The sequence below is a fragment of the Psilocybe cubensis genome, chromosome 11 (genome assembly GCF_017499595.1).
Source record: "Psilocybe cubensis strain MGC-MH-2018 chromosome 11, whole genome shotgun sequence".
Taxonomy (NCBI): domain Eukaryota; kingdom Fungi; phylum Basidiomycota; class Agaricomycetes; order Agaricales; family Agrocybaceae; genus Psilocybe; species Psilocybe cubensis.
In genome coordinates this window covers 2,197,794-2,219,342 of record NC_063009.1, presented here as the reverse complement: position 1 = coordinate 2,219,342, position 21,549 = coordinate 2,197,794, and the positions used below count along the sequence as shown (strand labels likewise).

The 21,549-nt window shown below is 44.7% G+C and overlaps 9 protein-coding genes across 9 annotated transcripts; 2 read left to right on the top strand and 7 right to left on the bottom strand.

Annotated features, from left to right (window-relative positions):
• Positions 1-998: 998 nt before the first annotated feature.
• JR316_0011789 (uncharacterized protein) lies at positions 999-2,183 on the top strand (the record flags this gene model as incomplete). Its single annotated transcript, XM_047897434.1, has 4 exons — positions 999-1,001; positions 1,057-1,468; positions 1,550-1,590; positions 1,644-2,183. 4 exons carry the CDS (start codon positions 999-1,001, stop codon positions 2,181-2,183), a joined length of 996 nt encoding a protein of 331 aa, XP_047743843.1.
• A 19-nt stretch (positions 2,184-2,202) lies between these two features.
• JR316_0011788 (uncharacterized protein) lies at positions 2,203-5,240 on the bottom strand (the record flags this gene model as incomplete). Its single annotated transcript, XM_047897433.1, has 5 exons — positions 2,203-2,748; positions 2,802-2,901; positions 2,954-3,603; positions 3,659-4,408; positions 4,467-5,240. The coding sequence occupies 5 exons, from the start codon at positions 5,238-5,240 to the stop codon at positions 2,203-2,205; spliced, it is 2,820 nt and encodes a 939-aa protein (XP_047743842.1).
• Positions 5,241-6,853: 1,613 nt separating this feature from the next.
• On the top strand, positions 6,854-7,771 carry JR316_0011787 (uncharacterized protein; the record flags this gene model as incomplete). The annotated part of the gene is made up of 3 exons (XM_047897432.1): positions 6,854-6,995; positions 7,054-7,606; positions 7,657-7,771. The coding sequence occupies 3 exons, from the start codon at positions 6,854-6,856 to the stop codon at positions 7,769-7,771; spliced, it is 810 nt and encodes a 269-aa protein (XP_047743841.1).
• A 422-nt stretch (positions 7,772-8,193) lies between these two features.
• Positions 8,194-9,168, bottom strand: JR316_0011786 (uncharacterized protein; the record flags this gene model as incomplete). Its single annotated transcript, XM_047897431.1, has 4 exons — positions 8,194-8,379; positions 8,431-8,578; positions 8,637-9,014; positions 9,065-9,168. 4 exons carry the CDS (start codon positions 9,166-9,168, stop codon positions 8,194-8,196), a joined length of 816 nt encoding a protein of 271 aa, XP_047743840.1.
• Positions 9,169-9,411: 243 nt separating this feature from the next.
• Positions 9,412-11,568, bottom strand: JR316_0011785 (Anthocyanidin 3-O-glucosyltransferase; the record flags this gene model as incomplete). The annotated part of the gene is made up of 11 exons (XM_047897430.1): positions 9,412-9,739; positions 9,807-9,877; positions 9,928-10,047; positions 10,100-10,186; positions 10,245-10,491; positions 10,545-10,597; positions 10,657-10,734; positions 10,793-10,993; positions 11,066-11,237; positions 11,307-11,460; positions 11,517-11,568. The coding sequence occupies 11 exons, from the start codon at positions 11,566-11,568 to the stop codon at positions 9,412-9,414; spliced, it is 1,563 nt and encodes a 520-aa protein (XP_047743839.1).
• A 401-nt stretch (positions 11,569-11,969) lies between these two features.
• JR316_0011784 (UDP-glucosyltransferase 45) lies at positions 11,970-14,047 on the bottom strand (the record flags this gene model as incomplete). The annotated part of the gene is made up of 10 exons (XM_047897429.1): positions 11,970-12,297; positions 12,352-12,422; positions 12,486-12,605; positions 12,651-12,737; positions 12,785-13,028; positions 13,087-13,133; positions 13,318-13,518; positions 13,586-13,757; positions 13,821-13,980; positions 14,035-14,047. The coding sequence occupies 10 exons, from the start codon at positions 14,045-14,047 to the stop codon at positions 11,970-11,972; spliced, it is 1,443 nt and encodes a 480-aa protein (XP_047743838.1).
• Positions 14,048-16,425: 2,378 nt separating this feature from the next.
• On the bottom strand, positions 16,426-17,095 carry JR316_0011783 (uncharacterized protein; the record flags this gene model as incomplete). Its single annotated transcript, XM_047897428.1, has 3 exons — positions 16,426-16,690; positions 16,863-16,983; positions 17,071-17,095. The coding sequence occupies 3 exons, from the start codon at positions 17,093-17,095 to the stop codon at positions 16,426-16,428; spliced, it is 411 nt and encodes a 136-aa protein (XP_047743837.1).
• A 2,206-nt stretch (positions 17,096-19,301) lies between these two features.
• Positions 19,302-19,924, bottom strand: JR316_0011782 (uncharacterized protein; the record flags this gene model as incomplete). The annotated part of the gene is made up of 2 exons (XM_047897427.1): positions 19,302-19,307; positions 19,742-19,924. 2 exons carry the CDS (start codon positions 19,922-19,924, stop codon positions 19,302-19,304), a joined length of 189 nt encoding a protein of 62 aa, XP_047743836.1.
• A 923-nt stretch (positions 19,925-20,847) lies between these two features.
• JR316_0011781 (DNA replication complex GINS protein PSF1) lies at positions 20,848-21,444 on the bottom strand (the record flags this gene model as incomplete). Its single annotated transcript, XM_047897426.1, has 1 exon — positions 20,848-21,444. The coding sequence occupies one exon, from the start codon at positions 21,442-21,444 to the stop codon at positions 20,848-20,850; it is 597 nt and encodes a 198-aa protein (XP_047743835.1).
• Positions 21,445-21,549: the final 105 nt, after the last annotated feature.

Sequence of the window (21,549 nt, the reverse complement as noted above, 5' to 3'; positions counted from 1 at the left end):
TAGGCGCCCGTTTCAGTGGCAACTTGATGCCGCAAAAACGGTATTGTGTGGCCATGATCTTATTCTTGATGTTGGAACGGGATGTGGAAAAACCATATGCTTTATTCTGCCCTTGCTGCTTGATGAGACAACAGTATCTGTGACTGTATCTCCATTGTCAGCCTTGATGATAGAGCAGGTAATTTTTAGGTGTTTCTCTTAATAAACTCTAATTGAGGAGTCATGTAGGCCAATGGTAGTCCTATTCCCACCATTGCAGTATGTCAAGAAACTGCTATCCGTGTTGGCAAGGTCCAAATGTATTTGGTATGTGTAAAATTTCAAGCACAAGTCTAATTTAAATCAATATAACACTCTAATTATTAATAGGATATTGTTAACTTGAAGTTTCGGCATGTCATTGTGTCTCCTGAGATTATTGTATCTCAAGAGTTTCACCGTGAAGTGTTTATGAAGGTTTCATTCACTGATGCACTACGTGCTGTAAACATTGATGAAGCACACTGCATCACAGTGTGGGGAGGTACTTTCCGTCCTGAGTATCAGCAACTAGGTATACTTCGGGGCAGGCTTCCACGCAATGTACCAATTGTAGTGGCATCAGCAACCTTTCCAGATCACATTCTTGACAACGTTAAAAGCACTCTTAGTCTAACAAAAGAGGTGCGCACAATTGCAGTTACTAATGAGAGACCAAATGTTGCTCTGTCTGTTCGGGTTATGAAGCATTCAGATGAATCAAAAGCAGATCTTCGCTTTCTGATTCCTGAAAATGCAACCTGTCCTGACGACATTTTGGTTTCAGTGGTATACTGTAATCAACGAGATATAGCAGAAATATGTGCAGATCGTGCTCGAGATTGGGCTAACGAGCAAGGGATTATACCAAGCTGCATTGCTTTTTATCATGCCTATCTAGGCGAAAAAAAAAGCGCGAGCTAGAATCTCTACTCGGAAAAGGCAAGGTTCGCATTTTGTTTACTACTACTGCACTTGGAATGGTAAATTTCTTTCTTGTACCATTTAATTAGTGGTTACTTACATTTATACATATAGGGATGCGACTATCGAAACATTTCCCGAGTTATTGTATGGGGGCTTTCACTTACCTTTTGTGGATTTGTCCAGGAGGCTGGTAGAGCTGCCCGTGACTTGGATACTCAGGGAGAAGCTATAATGATTATTCCGCAAAGCGTGATGAAAGAAAATGTATCCAATTCACCTGCGGAAATTAATTCCATTTTCGAGTTGGAAGTAGCTGAACCTGAGACCATTGAGCATAATGAAGTCACGGAAGATGTTGATGAAGAAGGGATACGTCAAGAAAAATCAACAGCTCCTGCAAAACGGCTGAAACGTTTTGGTAAAGAAACCAACATTCATGAACGGCGGGCACTTTTGCTTTATGCACAGACCAAATTATGCCGGCGCATCATTTGGAATAGATTTTTTCAAAATTCCAAGAAACGTGAGTGTGCGTTAAATGTTTGAACAATATAATATACTAACAGTATAATATTTGAGTTGGTTTAATTTACGGAATCACAAGCACATATCGACCAGGAAACAATGTACGCTGTTGTGACAACTGTCAGCCACATTTGTTTCTTGTACCTCAAATATCATCCGTACCATTGGTAAAGGGTTTAAAGCGAGGAAAGAAGAAAAAGGTTCCGGATGAAGAAGCTGCATACATTCGAAAAAAACTTACGGAATGGCGCGACACCATCCTCTTTGGAAAGGTATACCCAGGTATTACTAGCCTTTCTGGGTCTTTGATTCTTTCCGACAAAACCATTGCCACCATCTCAACCTGCGGTCATCGATTAGAATCGGTTTGTGACTATACAACACTTTGTGCTCACGTGCGATGGAACCGGGGGCATAATGAAGAAACAGGTGGTCCAAATGAGCTTGGACGTATGCTTATACAACAGTTAGAAGTCATTTACGAAGTGCTTGATCAGCAAAACCAGCCAATCGAAGCTCGCAAACATTTGCAGCGCAAGCAACAGCAGCCTACCAGCACAAATTCATTAAAATGGAAAAAGCCAAAAACCGCTCACGTTTTCTCGGATGCGTTACCTCAAGTTCCACTTATATGGTGTACAGTGGCAACAGAATTTAATATGAATACAATCTATGAAAGCGATGAAAGTGGTAATATGAGCGATAGTAGTTAGAAATATATAGTTACTCACCTTAATCTAAACTACGCATTTCATTTATAATCTCATTAACCGCAGCAAAAACATTTTCCGCATCTAAACCCTCTGGGTATTCTTCTTCATCCAAAAGCAAGTCTTCGAGCCCAGTTTCAAGGTCTTCTCCCACGTCAATATTACCCAAACATTGGGCCTCTTCATCTTCTGCTTCATCAGCGGATACGCAATCTGGCTCGCCAGCATTACCATGATTTTTTGTTTTGAACTTTGTATGTCGGAAATTGCGAAACGCACTTGGTTTGTTAGCATAATGAGCACCTATTACCATGAGATCCCGTGCTTCAACTGCAGCGGCATTGTTTTCCCTAGCTGGACAGAATTCTTGAAGTCGATGGGCCTGAAGATAGGTGCGGATTGTGTTTACGTCTGTTGATGTTGATGGCATAGCATGACGTATGCTGTTAAATGGAATTGAAAACTCCTCGCGCACATTGCGAATAACGTCTCGAAGCGCAAATATGCATACGGAGACCATGCTCAGCCATGCCCACGTTCGGTTAACACCCTTGGCACTGTATATTACCTAGTAATACTAATTTATGAGTCCAATTAGAATAAAAAGATTGTTAAACATACTTTTAGCCAAAAATTTAAATGTTCTTGAAGAAGATCCATCTCTTTGAAACCATTGGGTTTACCGGTCAGATTTGCAAGCCAGTTAAACAGCCAGGCACGTCTAAATTATAACATTAGCATTCTAATCATAAATAGAAAGGATAATGTCTTACCGAAGCAATGGATCCATCCGCTTTAAATTGATGACAATGTGAAATAATGCATCAGCATATTTAGGTGTATGTCCCGTTCCTCGAAAGGCGAGCATTAAATGAGTAATAAGGTCCAAAACGGCACCCACATCACCTTGTTTGATCGCATACTTGAGTTGTCGAAGGTGCAAAGCATCACGATTAAACAAGATAATGTTTTCAAGAGGTACGTCACGTTTGATAGCCCTCTCTTGACGAAGCTGGGCCACTCGGTGGCCTGAACAGAGTTCGTCATGTATCTTTTGGGCAACAAGAGCAATTGTATCATGATGATCAACCTTTTTCACCCACGCTTCAACAGTTTCTTCAGAACAAAAGATGCGAAACGCATCAAGAATATGAGCCGGCAGCGTGAGATTCAAAATAAGCTCCCATATAGGCCGAAACGGAGCAGGAGATTTTGCTGTCCATCCAGCGCAGACAGGCTTGCGCCCTAGAAGCGTGTTGATTCTCCATAGCGACCACGGTGATTTTGAGTTCGGTTTACCCCAGTACTCATTAGCAACCATTCGCGTGTGCGAGAACTTGACATGAAGAAGGCCGTCTTGACCTAGCGTATATTTGCCAATGTTATCCATAAAGTCTGTATCATCTCGACGGATTGCAGACACCTTGATAGAAGTAATTGTAAACAATAATATTTGTAGTACATAAGCATCGACATACCTTGTCAAGAAGTGATAACGACAACTGATCTCCGGCGCAAATGATCAGTCCATGAGCTTTGAGTTCCTCTTCGGTCAGCTTTAGCGAGTCCTTCAGAATGGAGTTAAAGACTTGTAGTGTGCCGTCGAGGCTTGATTCATCGATATGCATTGCTGGAAGCGGATATTGCTCAGTTTTGTGGAGTGGAATCTGCAGCACGGAAGGAAAAGGTGGAATAGTCTTAGCTATACGCTTTCGTAGATCTGGAAACGCATCATATAGTATATCGGAAATGTGCCAGATTTGCGCTTGTTGAACTCGAAGAGCTTCTTCGGCACTCGGTAAAAGGTCTTCAGCTTTTATATCCAGTTCTAAGACATGCCGCAAACGGGGAGGCTTTAAAGAATAAGAAAGCTCGCCGTGTTTAAAACCATATAATGGCACCATTGTAGCAGTTGTTCCACTGTCAAAATGCGACTTTGCATCATGACGCTGCTCAGCAACAATGAATCTAAAGTTCAAATTGTCCCAAATAAGCATAAAGGCTTGGAGTCGAGCAATAGTCTGTGCAAGCTTGAGCCGCTCTTGAGATAGCTGCTTTAGCTTCAAAATCACCTGAGTATACGATAATGAAATGCCCGCATGGTTGAGAACAGCAAACAGAGAGCTTTGAGTTCCAGACGCTAGAAAGTACATGCCCATTGTTGTTTGAAACTCTGTAGCATGCTCGTTTCGTGACTTTGCAAGCATACACAGAGCGGTTGCAATGATCTAGAATACATGTATATTGAGTAGAATATCGAAGAATAGTTGCTAGAATTTTACTTACCAGTTCACGGTTCTTGTATTTTGACTCTCGAGCGCCGTTCGGGTAGCCAATTTGTCGAAGAATGTCACATATTAAAGGTGCTACACGTTCCGCATCAGCAAGGTACTGCTTGATTGAGAAATGAGAAAGCGTATCCGTGACTCTGGACAGTTGCGGCGGCTGAAATAGCTCTGCCAGTGCCTTACACTGCATGCTGACAAGCTCTCGGTGTGAAGAAATAATCCAGTCATCGACGATGGCGGGCTGCAATTTCCGACCTAAAGAAAACAAGGCGGGCCCGTGGTTTTTGACAAGTTGAGATATTTGTGATGCTTGAGAGGGGTCGTGAGCGGTAAGTGCGTCCTCCAAGAAGTGCCGAAACGTTGGGAAACCCGCCTTTCGTATCGATTTAAATGCCTCGTCAAGCATTCGGGTCTTTTTGGCCCGATTATCCCTATCCTCTTCCTCTTTTTGCATCTCCACAGAAGCACTATTTCGCTCTTGCCAATCTTCTGTAAGTCGTCGTCTAGTGTTCGGCGAGACATTTTGAGCAACACGACGCTTTTTTCGAGGTTTTGGGGTAGCAATGGCAGGCGTGGAAACGAACGTGTACAGCAGGGGCTGAGAAAAGTGGCTGACACCGGGTGTGGAGAAGTTTGGGCTAGTTTGGCTTGACAGATCGGTCAGCGGGCTTCGAAATGGATTGTTGGGGGTACGAATCATCAACGGCGAGCTTGAGTTTTCATCGTTATAGGGTCGCGACCTGCGCGGCGAGGTGGGAGTAGGGTACGACATGTTTTTCGTGAGGCTAAACGGCCAGTTAAACAGTAATTAGGGGATGACGCGTTGACGCGTATGCACATGAATCATTGATGCGCATCTGATGCGTGTCCGAAAAAGGGTAGACGGAGTTTAAAACATCCACGCACTGCTTTACGGTAAATCCCCACCAGTCTAGTTAGGTGGAATACCCAACCCGGGTTTTACTGATTTGGGAACAAATACAATTCTTGGCATTTTTGGTGGCTAGGTATTCGGATACAACATGTACATACTATTAGTAAGTGTATTCCACCCAACTAGACTGGAGTCGAGTCTGGGAGAATCCCGTATGGAAAACTGATGGAAGAATGCTCATGTGTATGGCTGCCCAAGTGGGGACATATTTCCCATAAATATAATTTTCTTATTTTTGAAAAGTGCATCAAGAGTGAAACAATATTGTGTGCAAAAACATTTGTTTGGTGCGCATATTTCTTTTTGGTATAGTTTGATGTTGCTGTGAACACAATTGGCTGTGTGGAAACATATTTCAAGCATAATTTGCAAGTGTTAGTGCATTATTTCTTCCCCAAAATACATTCAATGCATGGAAAACATTATTCAAAATGACCATCTCTTGACCAAAGTGGCCAGTGCTCAATGCAAATTGAGTGTAGTGACCGTGGGAATATCCTGCGCACACTGTACGCAGGATATTCCCACGACCTGCTTATTAATTCACGGCCAGTACAAACACCACAGCAAGTAAAATATAATAAGATCATCTAAACTAGGACTGAAAATAATTATTATTGCCAAAAATACTTGTATTTTACCTAAAGTATATGCAATGCATCTCAGTAATATATCAGGAATTACCAGAGAAGTTCAAGTTGCTCAATGCAAAGTGCGGCAACCGTGAGAATAACTTGCATACACTATATGCAAGTTATTCCCACAGTCTGCTTATTAATTCATGGCCAGTATGAACAGCACAACAAGTTTAATATGACAAGTTATTTGAAGTGGCATTAAAGATAATAGCTAGATACATAATGTTTATTATTTTTTATTCTATGCCACCACAGTCTGCTAGTCATTCATGCTAAATTTTTTTTGATAACAATAAAGCATTCTATTTACCTCTACTTGCCGTTAGAGGTGTATAAAGCATGCAAAACAGTTGGTATGTAATTGATTGTGACTAATTAATGGCCTTAAATCAGTTGAATGAGGTCATTATTATAAAATTTTTGGTTATGAGCAATGATTATCTGTGTCAAAATGTTTAACTTGCAATTAAAAAGTCATAATGTAATGGTATCTAATTTTGTTTTCTACCATATGGCAGCTAACCTATCTACCTAGCTAATATCTAGTATTTTAATTTCCATATCCCCTTGGTAGGAACAAAAACTAACAGAAATTCTATGATAGTAACCGATTATTAAGTCAAGCATACCGGTTAAGTAAAAAACCGGTATTAATCACGCAATTTTGATGGCATCAATGATTTACTGATGGGGACAATTGGCAAGGACATATTTTTGTACAGTGGGTTGTGGGGATAAAAGAACTCGCTTTACTTACATAAAGTTTTGTAATCAATCGTGCTAATATATGGATTCCGGGTGACATGGACATGTATGTCGAGCACAGATAAACATCCTCTTCATCAACATTACAATACTACTGGAGTGGTTGTTAACCTATGGTGCCAAGGTTCTTTTGTCCAACTGATTACGACTTGTCAATCGGTGGTAGAGTGCATTTTGGGGTATCATAGCAGTATGTCCCCAATGTCATGTGTCAAAACAATGTTAACTTCAATTTTGTTCTACTGCAGCCAGCGTCATGAATTTTGTTACCTTTGAGAAGGTGTACAGCTTGTATCCAAATGCTACCTTTGGACATCAAGTCTCTCTGTTGCAACCTTCTGCCGACCTCAAGCGCGCGCAAAAATTTCTTGCAAAATATCATTCCCATGGCTTGAAATTTGTTTTTTCCATTCCATCGCAAACTTTGAAAATGGACCGCCATATCCAAAGCAGAATACAGTCTATCAGGGACAATGTAAATGTTGGGTATAGTTCATCTCGTGGTCATGTTCTCATTGTGCTGGATTACGATCCTTATCCAGAGTTGTTCTCTCCTGGGATTAGACGGGTTGGCGACAGGCATTGTTGGGTTTATTCTTTGCCTCTTTTACCCAAAGCAAATCAGACTTCCTTTGTTGAAGCCAATTTGTGGGCATTATTGCTCAATGAATTTGATTGTTTGCATTTTGGTGTCCGTCGCATCAGCGGTATTGCATTAGATTTTCACTACACAGCGGCAGATGTTTACCAATTACACAAGCGTGTCAAAAAAGCTATCAAATCCTGGGAAAGGGGTATAAGGTGTGTGCTCTTTAGTTTTAGTATTTGTCAATTTAATTCCTGTAATGTAGGCAAAAAGATGACCGTGTACATGCAACTGTTTTGTATTTGCTATCCAGAAAGGCAGATATTTTTTGGTTGCATTGCCCTCAACCACAAAGCCTCTTGTGGAATGGATATTTGTAATTTCTTCCATCCTTAGTCAAATTTTTGTTCGAAATAAACTTGTGTTCTCGTCCTCATTCTTTTTGTCTTAATTTGTAAGTTTGACTTGCGGATGAGCGTGGGAATATCCTGTGTACAGTGTACGCAGAATATTCCCACGGTCAACCTCTCCCGATATTCAGCCGAGTGTGGGAATATTCTGCGTACAGTGTACGCAGAATTCTCCCACGGACTTCCTCGCCGATATTCAGCCGAGTGTGGGAATATTCTGCGTACAGTGTACGCAGGATTCTCCCATGGGGTGCCAACTAACACCTTCAGATAATTTCTGTCATGAAAATGACTTGACAAATTATTCCTTGTTATTTACAATGTTCACGCAAATGGATTGATTGTTCGTTCAGCACATTTATGATATCCTTGTCTTTCTATGTACATATGTATTAATCTTGGGACATAGTATTGCTATTGTGGACTGTGTCCTCATTTAAGCGCATACGTGCCATCCTCTGTTGCGTGTCTTCAATGTCAATCTGACCTTTGTACAGCTGCCTCTTTGTCCTACACAAAACAGCAACCTGTCTTTTCGCTGGAGTATAGCGCGACCGCATTCTGAGAATATCAGCTTTCTGTTGGAAGTTATGAATGGCTATGAGACTGTTCAATGTAACATTGCTTACCTCTCTGGCCTCCTGGTCCAAGACAAGTATTCCGCGAAGAGCAACAACAAATTTGTACTTGTTTCCTTGGGCAGGAAATGCGACAAAGGCAACACTGATCTCGACAATGTCTCCAATTCGTATGGAGGCAGGATTATAAGAATAATATCTGTTGCAACATGATATTAGTTTGGTTGTGATGTGTTGTTGGTATTTTCTAAACATACCTGGCTGTTCCGTCAGGAAGTATCTCCCGACGAAGAAACTGTACCTTGTTATTGATTGCGTGGATGAAACTGTCCCCTACCATGGACGCCAACATGTTATCAGGGTCGACCAGGGGATGAAAACCTATGTTGTCAGATTTGTCTTGATATGCGGATACCTTCGTGAAATATTGGCTATGCGCATGGAAAACATTGAAACCCGTGTCTTTGTGAAGAACTGGGTCATAGCCGCTGACGCTGTCCGCGGGAAAATTGTTTGCAAAACGGAGGAAAACTTCTTCTAGCTTTTCCATCACCTTATTGAACACAATGTCTCCGAGTCCCGTGATAGCAATGGCGGTACGTAAATATGGTTGTTGCTTGACCGTTCTGTCGCGGCTGTAACAGTCCTCATTTGTAATTAATTCACCTCAATGGAGTGGACGTACGAAGCAGGCTTTGCCATTGGTGGTAGCATCTTGTCGCTAACTATGCCTTGGAGTCTGAATATCACTTCGTCCATTGCACCGATATCCACGTCAAAGTTGGACATATTTATATTATATTATATATATATTATATTATTACAAAGCGTGACGCTGAATCGTAAAGACTCGTCATGCCACGCTCCGCGGTGGCCCACTAAAACAAGTTGTTTGATTGTGGATCAATGATGGACATGTTGCGGTTGCATCAGTTAGATAAGATTAATGACACTAATTTGGTGGGTTGATATAATATATGTATCTATGTTGTAGTCAAAGACGTCATATCCAGAGAGTGGGGACTTCAAACATCAAGTATTAATTCCATACTTCTTCAAGAAAGTGTTGAAGTCCCTTCTGGCGACTCCGTCAGGTTCCCAGGCTTGCTTTAGTCTTGCCTTCATATTTTGGGCATTTTCCCTCAAGACTGCTCCTTTGGGCCCACGACACTTCTCCAGTATGTCCCGAATTTCGATTCCAACGGCATCACGGGACCGTTTTGGTACCCTTCCGTTTCTCATCAAGGGTTTAATGCCATGTTCCCCTGTTCTAACTTCAATTAGCTCAAATGCTATATCCAGATTTTCTGAGAGATGCGCAGAGGCTAGTGGCTGGTCGAATTCAAACGGCCAGCATATCCTATGGTGTCAATCCAAAATGAACCATTCTCAGCAATAGAAGGGTTTTCAAGTTTCGAATGACGCACATTGGGACACCGCTATCGAGGGACTCTAACACACCACTTTGCCCGGCATGAGTGACAAACCATCCTGTGGCCTAATGTAGAACTTAGGGCCATGTAAAAGAAGAAAATGAAACGCAGTTACTGGATGGTCGAGAACAAATTTTTGTGGGATCCATTTTGAGATCAAGCCATAGCCAGCCAGACGAATTTTATCGATTAAGGAGTCGGATATCTTTCCAAAGGGTGATGCGTATGATATGATCTAATATAGATCAGTGAGGTAAATATTTGCCTTCCGTAAATTGAGATCTTACAAATGGGAAGTCTTTCTCTATTAACGCTTCGACGACTTCTTCAAGATACTCCACAATTGAGGGCCAGAATAGGGTCCCAAATGAAATCTTACGCAAGACAATGGTGAAAATTTTCAGATGTTCCAGTCAGTATAAAACGACGCACTAAAACCAGGGATTTCTCTCCGTGAAGCTTCAAGGTTTTTGTTAGAAAATCTTGTATCTCTGATGATTCATGACCGCCACCATCGGATTCAATTCCGTACGTTGTTGGTTTGGAAGGAAGAAGAGGGCCTACAACAAATACTTCCTTGTCCCATTCCTCTAGTATCCATGATTTCAAGGCATCCACCGATACGGGTTCAAAGTCTTCCGCCGTGAGTGAAAAAACGGAATTGCACTCCTGTAACCCTCTTTCATTTGCGTCATTTCGGGACTCAAAAGGGGCGGTAACAGAAATGCGTACTTGTATGCTAGCTTTATAACATCAGATACCGTATTCTGGAACGCGTCTGGAAGCTGGAAGTTAATTTGTTCAGGTTTCTACCCCAAGGGTCGTTGCTTCGATGACTTGCCACTTGTGGAAAATGTTCCCAGTCGTACATGTCAGGAAGACCTGGGACCTTGATGACCTTACCCTCGGTATGATAAAAAATCTATATGTTAATCTAGTAAGAAATTAATTCGTATTGGAGTATAGGGTTGATAAATTACCGAGTCACCAATTTCTCTCGGTGTGACACCTCGTCGAGTAGCTTCTGCTTCAATTTTACCGCTCAGGTCCCCATTTCCTCCCAGTCTCTCAGGACCGTACAGGTGAATCACGCATGAAGCGTGTAAGGGAACTGAAGCAATTATTGGTACCTTCTGTCCTGTGATGGCACGCGTTGCGAGCATCTGTGGACTGGTGTAGACCTGTTTTTATTTGGAAATGAGATTCAGACAATACGTTGGCTTTGGATAGGTCACAACAGTTATAATACATACATCTAAGAATACAATGTCTGGTGCATCGATAGCATTGAATATTTTTCCCGTCATAGCGCAGACACCGGGTTTAGCCTCGGATAAGGCTCGGTAAGCCTCTGGATATGTTTGAACCATCAGCGGAATAAGGATGAATGCATCATCTGAATCTGTCTTGCACGGTGAAAGGACTCTGAACAACGAAAGTGACAAGGTGTCATTGAATTTAGCACATCGAGAATGTCAATGATACTATGCGTACCTCAGCCTGTCATCTGGCATCTCGTAACCAAGCTCTGCCGTCATTTCTGCCCTAGCCTTTGCGAGATGATTGGGAGAGAGCAACAGCGTGAATGTGATATTCTCTGTTTCTTTTACAACACGCGCGGCCAGGATACAAAACGCCCTGGTATGGCCTACAAATAAATCAGCTGCTTTACTATGGGACTAGGAAAACTTTGAAGGTACTTACCCCAGGCGGGAAACGCAGAGAAAAGGAAATGGTATTGTCTCTTCCGCGGCATTGAGGAAAGTGCGCTGCTCATTTTCAGCTTGAACCCCGTCTTACGGAAAGTTGATAATGGGAGCTTTGCAGGGATAGTGAGACTAGCTCTCGGGTTTTGTAGGCCAGATCATCCTGATAATTAAACTAAATGAAGATAATATTATCACATTTGACGCGGGGAGCTAAAGAGGAGTGCTGGGGCGCTTGATTAGCTTCGAGAAACGGCGTCGATTTATGATTGGTTCAAGTTGGTCAGATGACAGTCTAGTGGACTTAGGAAGGAGCGATTTGATAGGTAACCCGTGGTAACTCTCCATATCGTTCAGATTTTTCACATCATATCCAAGGCTATCAGTGGGAAAGATGGCACAAAGCAATCATTAATTTTCCAAAGAGTCTCGTAATATTGCGCACCGGTTACTAAAGTCTAATGTTAAATTTTTCCAAGAACAAGTGCATGTCTTTTCGGCTGACTCCATTAGCTTTCCAGGACTCGGAGAATTGGGCTTTGATTTCCAGGGCATTCTTTCGTAGCTCCGCGCCCTTATCACCACGGCATGCATCGAGAACCTCTCGGATCTCGACTCCAACAGCTTCACGGGTGCCTTTGGCCTGCATACCGTGTCGGTAGAGCGGTTTCATACCGTGTACCCCTGTTCTAACCTGCACGAGTTCAAAGGCAACATGTAAATTCTCCGATAGATGTGCTGCTGCGCACGGCTGATCGAACTCAAATGGCCAGCATATCCTATGAATTCCTTTGAATGATGGCAAATATAATAGCTCTGGGAATGAGACATACATTGGAGTACCACTATCGAGAGCTTCCAAGACGCCGCTTTGTCCGGCGTGTGTCATGAACCAGCCTGTAGCCTGGGGAGGGGTCAATTAGCAATAGAGGTAACAACATACACAGCAAAAAATGCTCATACGTACTGGATGATTCAGCACGTATTTTTGCGGCACCCATTTGCAAATGAGCCCAGATTCGGTTGCGTGTATTCTTGATACTAACTCGTCTGATACTGTTGCATAGATTGATGCACATGATAGTATCTGCCAAATAGTTAGAATGAAATCATCGATGCAAGATTAGCCTACAAATGGGATATTTTTTTCCACCAGAGCCTCTAGAACCTCTTCAATATATTCAGAAATTATGGGCCAGAACAGTGAACCGAATGAAATCTAAGGACTCATGAGTTTGATCAAAATGAACAGGTCTATGAACATACCAAAACCAGCGAGTTCTCTCCATGCTTCTTTAATGACGTCTCCAGAAACTCTTCGACCTGTGATGATCCGGAAGCTGTTTTTGAAGAAATACTATAGGTGGTAGGCTTGGAGGGAAACAGCGGGCCAACGGTGTATACTTCCTTATTCCAGTCTTCCGAAAACCACGACCTCATTGCATCTATTGATTGCTTCTCGAGATTGTATGAAGAAAACGAGAAAATGGCGTTGCTCGTCTCGAAGCCTCTACCATTTTAATGTGATCAATCCTCTTTTCAAAATCTGCATATCATCAAAAGCTTACTTGTATGCCAATTTCAGGAAATCGGATACCACAGGCATAGTGTGAAGCTACAATTGTAAATCAGAAGTGCCGTCGTAAACTAATGATGGTCTTGTATCACCGTTTGCGGGAAATGCTCCCAGTCATACATTGGCGGAAGTCCTGGAACGTTGGAAACTCTTCCCTCCGTATGGTAAAACACCTTCACGCGCGTGAGCAGAGATACGCTTTGCCAATACAGATAGGAAATACCGTGTCTCCGATATCCTTGGCTGTGACTCCGAGCCGAGCTGCCTCCGCTTCAATCTTTGCATCGAGGTCTCCAAGACCGTCCATTCGTTCAGGACCATAAAGATGGACAAGAAACGAGGCATGGAGGGGACAGAGACCCACGATAGGCACGGTGCTGCCTGACATAGCGCGTACGGCAAACATCAAAGGGCTAAGGTAAACCTACATTTCGGCATAACATGAAGCATCATGAGTAAGAAAGGGCTTGTAGAAACATTTTGATACGCACATCAAGAAAAACAGCACATGGGGATGGAGCGCTATCAAAGACCTGCCCCGTCTGAGCGCAAGTAATCGCGTTTGCCTCTAGTAGAGATTTATAGGTGGTTGAGAATGAGCCAAACAGTGCTGTTATATTGAAGAAGATGTCATCCTTGTCGGATTTGTACGGTGAGAAAACCCTGTTGGTTTGGAGCATTTATTAATCGGTTATCCATGGGAATGTTGTAGGATTCAAGTTTTACCTAAGGCGTCGACGAGTTTCCTCTGGTGCATCGTCGAATTCTGCTGATATTTCCGCTTCCGCGTTCTTGAAATAGTTTGGGGGGATTATCATGGAGACTACAAGGCTCTCGTGCTCCTTAACAAGCCGGGCTGCCAGAACGCAAGGCGCTCTGGAATGTCCTATAACAACAGTTATAAATACCACGGTTTGAGTAAAGAAATCTCTGTGCTTACCCCACAGTGGCATGGGAGTGAAGACAAAGTGATTCATGCTTGACGACCGATAAATTTGTAGAAAAAGCAAGTAGGAAATTAGAAACAAGCTTTGGACTCCTTACAGAATACTGGAAACCCACCCAGGTCTATTTTATATGATTTTGACATCAACAGGGAGGCAGCGTCGGCCACGCGATTGACGCTGTTATCATTGCTCCGAGTCCGTAAATTTGACGACCGATATCGTTGCAGGGTTCCCTTGTCGAATTGGACGCCTCTAATCGCTTATAAATTCTAGATTCCGCAGGGAAACAGACAAGATTCTTCGATGACCCCGTATAGAGTAAGAGGGTCCCGTAGGATAAGAGCGAGAGTCTTGCATGGGAAACGCGCATAAATCGGTGTTGATCTACATGCAGATTATATATTACCCAGCCTACGGTAGTCGGGCCTGTTGTGATGACGTGACTGCCGAATACAAGTGCGTGTAGAGAGAACCAAGAGTGTGAGTTGGGCATTTGAAGTCATTTTTGTAAAGGCTTGAACGCAGTGAACCGACGGTGTATATGTCTTTCTTCCGAACGGCATAAACCGACCATGTTATTGCATCGCATTCAGCCAAGGCTCCGAATGCCTCCTATGATGCGCCCATATGTCCCCGACCGTAAGCGAAGAGTACATGATACATGTATAAGGATTGAAGGGATGATTTTCAATATTGGTTCTTGAAAGCAAAGCGAAATTGATCAGACAGAATGGAATACAGTGGACAATTGTTTGCAAATAACACACATCGAGAAATCGAACACCAGGACCTAATTGACGTCGAGAATCATATTGACTGCCAGTTGAATTCAAACCCTGATAGGAATGAGAACATCAGTTATTGTTCTTCGGATTTTCACCGCCAAATGACCTAGTGGTGAGGAAGAGTACGAGAATAAACTGGCGTCTATGAAGCTTGAGGAATCATATCTTACCTCAGAGTTTGCAACAGGTTTGCAACATCCTTCCTGTAAAGCCGACCACTCGGATAATTGGCCCGAATAAAATATGTTAAGACTCCGAATATATCTCCACCGGCAACTTCCTGCAACACCGACTTCTCCGCCTTCTGCTTTGTTGGCAAATTATTAGTCTTATACTAGAAGAACCCTATTCACGACCTAGTTACCAGATGGTCTCATATAGGTAGTCCGGGTACCTCTCATGGAATTGAGGGTGCATATATGGACGAATCTGACGTGGGGCAATTTCTGGGCAATGACTGCAGGTCGGCAAGTCTTTTCGATCCAATAAAACAAAAACTAAACTACACCGCATCTTTAGTTGACCTAGATGTATAACTCTACCAGCCAGACGACTGCGCTTGCTAAAGCGAGGGCAGCACTATAAACCTCAAGGTTGAAAGATATGGACCACAAGCTCCTGGCTGCCCCACTAGTCTTCCCACCTACATTCAAATCACACGCGTCATCCGTCTGCAACACTGCGTCCTGTGGTCCATATTGCAGTGGATTGCATCTGCATCGTCAACGATATCCACATGCCAGAAAATTAGCAAAACAACGTCAAAATGCATCCTGCGGCGGTCATGACGCCATCGCACTCACCCAGGCAGCCGAGCCAATACCCCGTCAACCGCCTCGTCCACCACAGATGCGAGCTTGCACTCTCCAGCGAGCGTCGTGTTGGTTTGGACGGTGAGGAAGGAGCACGCCTCTGTTATTCCTGCACCGGTCGGGTCGGACGGGTTGTTGCATTTGTCGATGGCGTTTTGGAGCGCGCTGATTGATGGTAGACGTTAGCACTTGAAGGTGTAGGCATGCCTTGAGACAGGACTTACGTTGTGTCCCATCCGTTCTGGAAGTCGGCATGCCACGAAAATCCTGTAGGATCCCTAGGTATCACCGATTTTGCATCTCAAGCTTCAGTCTTTCAATAGTCCATTTCGCAAGGGGACATACCCTGTGGCTTTTCAGAACGTCAGATCAAGCACTACCGCCAACACATTGAAGAGGAACTTACAATACACAAAAGGCCACGCATCTCTCGCCGGATTCCAACGATCCGCGAAAGAATGCACGTCCCAAGTGACCTTCCAAAACAGAATGCCATTAATACCGATCTCGGCAACAGCGATAGCCCGCAAAATAACAATACCTCATACAACAGCTTCATAAACCCGACTGGGTGCGTATCCGGGCACGCGCCATTGTCCAGGTCAGACAGGAACGCAGTGTGTGTTGTGTGGTCCGGCGAATCAAGATTCTACGAAACATTTTTTTATTATTTATGGCGTTTTTCGAAGTTGAGGAAGGACTGACCACGCCATCCCAGCACGCAGGCATATGTATACGCGCGTTCAAGCCTGCCTAGAGCGACGAGTTGGATAATTTATCTTTCGTTCTACTTAATGGCGAGGACGACTAACCTCGCAATCGGTGTTCGGGAACCCTGGTCCTGTATGGCAAGTACACCAACCGCACCATCAGTATCAACACTTATCCCAACCACCCACTCCCAAACCAAACGAGCACGTAAACGACAAGACTCACCATTATCAACGCTATTATACCCCGCCGCGGCCGCCCCGCCCGTCGTATACCTCAAACACTCCCACTCGACCGCGCGTTCCGCCAGTTCGGCCTGCGACCCCTCGCCCGTGGTATATCTGCAACACACAAATAAAATCGATAATCAATAATCAACCACGCATCAAAATACGAATATGGAAGTTTAAATTCCACTCCGGGAAGGAAAGGAAAGGAAAGGAAAGGAAAGGGAATGAAATGGAATGGAAGAAATAAGGGGCCAATTAATCGCACGTCGCACGTCGCACGTACCTCCGCGCCCGCCTCTGCGGGTCCCCGCTTACCATCCTCAACCCGGGCGGGAACGCGCGAAGCCCGGGCCCGCCGTTGCTCGCGTCGACTGCACCGCGATTTTCGTAGTACACGAGCAGACCTGAAAACGGCGAAGCGAATGTTGGGTTAATTGTATGCATTTGTTCAGTTATCCATGTTCCGAGGGGAGGCGGGGAACAAGGCTTACCGCCGTCTGGAACAGCCTCGAACATCTTCGTCTTTGGATCCTGGAAGTAAAGCTTCGCGAACCCTGTGAGTGTGCATTCATCAGTTGACTATGTTTTCTTTCCTTTTTTCTTCCACCTTCCACCTTCCACCATCAAGCTGGAAGCAAGGCATATCAGGGATGAAGTAGGTGCTTACAATAATTCGACATATCCTTTGTTCACATTTTCAAAAGGGCGCGATTCGATTTAAATGGGCGTCAGATACCGCACCCGCCAAGGGTCGACTTCTTGCACTATGAATTATAATTGATATGCAACACTCACTTGATCAACGAGACAATTGGAACACGTAGACTGCCTCAGAGCATCGTACGTGCTATTCGCCGCGAACCCTACATAGCGTCGACGCGCACAAGTAACGACATCATAGGTAAGAGGTAACAGATAATCAGGTGATAATTCACAATGGCATTGCATCGTCCGACGTCCGTCCTGCGTTTTAATTTCACGCTGAAAAAATGGGAGTTGGGGGGGAAGAAGTACGTACCGTTTCCACCGTGTACAGTCTATCGTTTTCAAAAGTTTATAGTTTCAGTTACAGTTACAGTCATACGGTATATTGATCTTGAACTGGACGATTTGGAGTTTATGGGAGGTGACTGTGACGTACATGGACGTGGTTGGACGGGACATCTCCCGGGGACACAATCGGGTCGATCCTCTCTGAAAAAGACAAAAAACAGAAAAAGAAAAGAAAAGAAAACAGTTAATGGGTTAAGTGAACATTGTATTCCAAGGGAAACAGCAAAAGAGAAAGAGAGAGCGACCTTGTACCAAAGGCGTCGTACACGCGACTCTAAACCACGCGTGGACACCCAACGGCCCGGGAGCGGAGAGAGAAGAGAGAAGGATGGGGAGGGATATCATTTTGAATTTGGAGGTCGAGGTGGAGGTTGATGATGATGATGATGATGATGATGAGATTGTCCAGGGGATCATTGAATTCCGGGTCGTATACGATATACCAAAACCGCAGTTCTGTTCTGTTCTGTTCTGGTTTGTTTATATTGAAAGAAAGAAAGAAAGAAAGACAACACGCGAGATCGGAATCGTGCCTTATATAACATCATCTCTACAACTTGATTCTTGAAAGGCAGATTCTAGTGGGTCGGTCGCAGCATGTACATATATATAACACATACACATACACAGACACAGGCACAGACACAGACACAGACACATGCGCGTCCGCCGTGCCTTTTGTTCATGCACTGTGCACTGTGCACTGATTTGTGATGTTGTGATTTATGAACACCTGGTTCACGCGAGGCGATCCAAATTTTAGTGAGTTCCATCACTATGTACCCTCCAATCGCATGCACTGAATCCCCTCGCGATCACAATTCCGAGCAATGCGTAGAATAAAAATAAAAAATAGAAAGAGAATTCGGAGATGCATTGACATGACATCTCAAAGGTCTCAAAGGGAAAGGGTTGACATGGACAACCAGGGCCGGAACCAGGAGACAAAAACCAAAAGAACAAAAGACCAAAAAACAACAAAGGGTCAAAAGGCTCATGGGACTCTGAATAAAATCACAGAGTCAGTGGGAAATATCGGTCATAATTAATAACTAGCAATGACTACTACCAAACGTACGCGTAAAACCAAAACCAAAAACCAATGTGCATACATTTATAAGTTAAATTTAACCATGACTATCTACATACTGTTCCTTTACTTTACTTTAATTCTACTTTACTTTTGAGCGGGGGTGTGGTGTGCGACTCTGTAAGGTGTGGGGGGGGTGTGGGGGTGCAATCGCAATCCCAAGGATCGCATCGAATAATCTAAACCTGTGTCGTGTATCATAGTGTAAAAAAATGTAAGTGGAAATAAAACCGCCGTGCGTGCGTGCGTGTACTTTCTCCATCTCTTCGACTTCGTGCCTTCAACCGTCCGTGATTCTCCTCTACCTCTACCTCTACCTCAACCTCTCCCCTACCTCTTCCCTACCTCTCCCCAACCTCTACCTCATATACACACCCAACACCCAACACCAACACCCAACACCCAACACCAACACCCAACACCCAACACCCAACATTCAAGCACCCCCAGCCCCAGACGCCGCCCCCGACCCCGTCCCCCCCCTCCACTCAAAATTAAACCTGCTCAACCCAACCCTCAACGACTCATACACCGCGCGATGCGGCGCCGGATGGATCGAGTTGATGGTATGTTTATAGATCAGCCCTGTGAGTGGGGAGAATGTGTATGTTGATTCGCTGGTGAGGTTGAGGTGGAAGTGGAGGTGGAAGTGGAGGTGGAGGTGGAAGATGGCGATGTTGAGAAGAATAAGAATAAAAAGTCAGTGTCAGAGTTAGAGTTAGGGAGGGATAAAGATAAGATGAAGATGAAGATAGAGGAATGAGGGATGAGGAATGAGGAATGAGGATATAGACGAAAGTGAATTTGAATTTCCTTGTCGATGAAAAAAATTGGTTGTACAGATTGAAATCTCATTCGATTCAAAAATCCAACTGGAACACCAAACGTGGAGAAAACAGCAAGGCAAAAGATAGATAGAGGTGGAGAGACAGAGAGAGAGACAGAGAAAAAAGATAAAAAGATAAAAAGAAAAGAAGAAAAAAGACGCACATAACCCACTCCCCCCGCTTCCCACTCACCCTCGCCAAGCCCGTCACAACCTGCCGCAAAATAACACTCTTCTCCCTCCTACCAGCCCCAACCTCACCCTCGCCGCGCTTCTCGTTCAGAGGAGCAGGAGGAGCAGGCGAGCGACTCGGTGTCGGCGTGTCAATCGTCATTTTCACATTCTGCACTTTCAAATCGGTGTATAGCGCTGCCATAGTGTGTCGGATGAAGCTTGACGATGCGACGTACATCTGCAGACCTACAACGATAACGATAACAAGTCAGAATCGAAAATTAATGATCCGTCAGTATATAATAATACATGTATATGCATGTGTAATGGATAACGCACCGTCAATATGGAACGTCCGAGGCAACGGCGGCGGCAACACCACAGGCGGCGTATACGAAAGTCTAACATCATCACTATAAATCGGCTCCTCGTCCTCTCTAACCATATGCCCCTCCAAAAACTCCGCCGCTGCGCTCGGGAGCGGGATCGGGATGGGGATATGAATTGGGATAGGGCTAACGCTGTGCGGGCGCTGTGGTAGACCTGTCACTTTGTTCACGGACGTTACGAGCCCCACTTCGAAGAAGTCTGGTAATGTCTCTTGGATAACGTGTATCGCGCGCCCTGGAAAGTGGACCATATATCAACAAAACTGTGTTGCTGTGTTTGTGTGTGAGTTGAGAAGAGAGTGATAGTGACCTGTGCGGATCTCCCATTCTTGGTCGGAGATGTGGTTTGGCTGGTTGTGCGGGTTGCTGTCGTTTTTGGGGGTGTTTGTGGTGTCGTTGGATGGGAGGGAGTCGGGAGGGAGCCGTGAAGAGCGCACGGCAAGATCTGAGTGCGTGAGGGATGATGCAGATACTTCGAGAGGCGGAGGGGTGCAACTGGTGCTTTGATGGTACGGAGACTGGTGTGAGACAACTACGGGCAAAGCCGAACGCGATAGACAATCATTCGGCTGCTTTGCGCGGAGGGCGAGAATACGGAGAGAGCGAGAGGAAGCTGAGGAGAGATATACATGCCTGTTGAGCATGTCTGGACGAGAGAACAGAACAAAGTTTCCGAATGGAAATGGAAATGATGAAACGTGTTTGGCTCGCTGCTCAGAACCAAACAACCCTCTCCTCAAACCTCCTCCAAGTAACCCTGCACAATGAGATGCTCGATATCCGCCCTGCGCACCATAAACCGCTGCCCCTTCTGAAAATCTATAACCCCCAACTCCGTCTGTATCATCCCACAGTCCCGCACGACGCGCACGAGGACCTGCAGATCCTTCGGCGGATCCACAATGCTCGCGGTGATATCCAACTCATACGCAAACTCTGCGCGGAACTCCATCACAGACGCATGGTACGCGCGCAGATAGTCCACCTCATACGGCGACATCTTCGCCCGCGTCTCCTGGTTCCCGAGCACATGCGGCAGCGCGCCGCCCGCCGCCCAGTACATGTCCCGCAGGCGGTCCGTGCGGTGCGCGTGGTACGCGAGCAGGCAGCGTTTGTTGCGGTTGATCGCCGTTTGGATGATGAGCAGTGCAGGTGGCGGCGCGTGCCCGTCGATGAGCAGTGTTGAGAGGGCGGACTCGAGCGAGCGCTGTTCGCGCAGCAGCGAGCGCACGAGGGAGTCGTTGTATTTCAGGAGCGTGTCGGTCTGTGTCGAGCGTCGGGATTCTGTGACTAGTTGGGTGGCGAGCTCTCCGTATTGACGCGCTTCAGTCATGATCGATGTAGAGTGGTGGTGAAAGATGATCATGTCACTCTGTGACAGACGCGTTGTTTGTTTGTCCCACGCGGAACAACAAGAACTCCATCGGTGCAGTTAAGC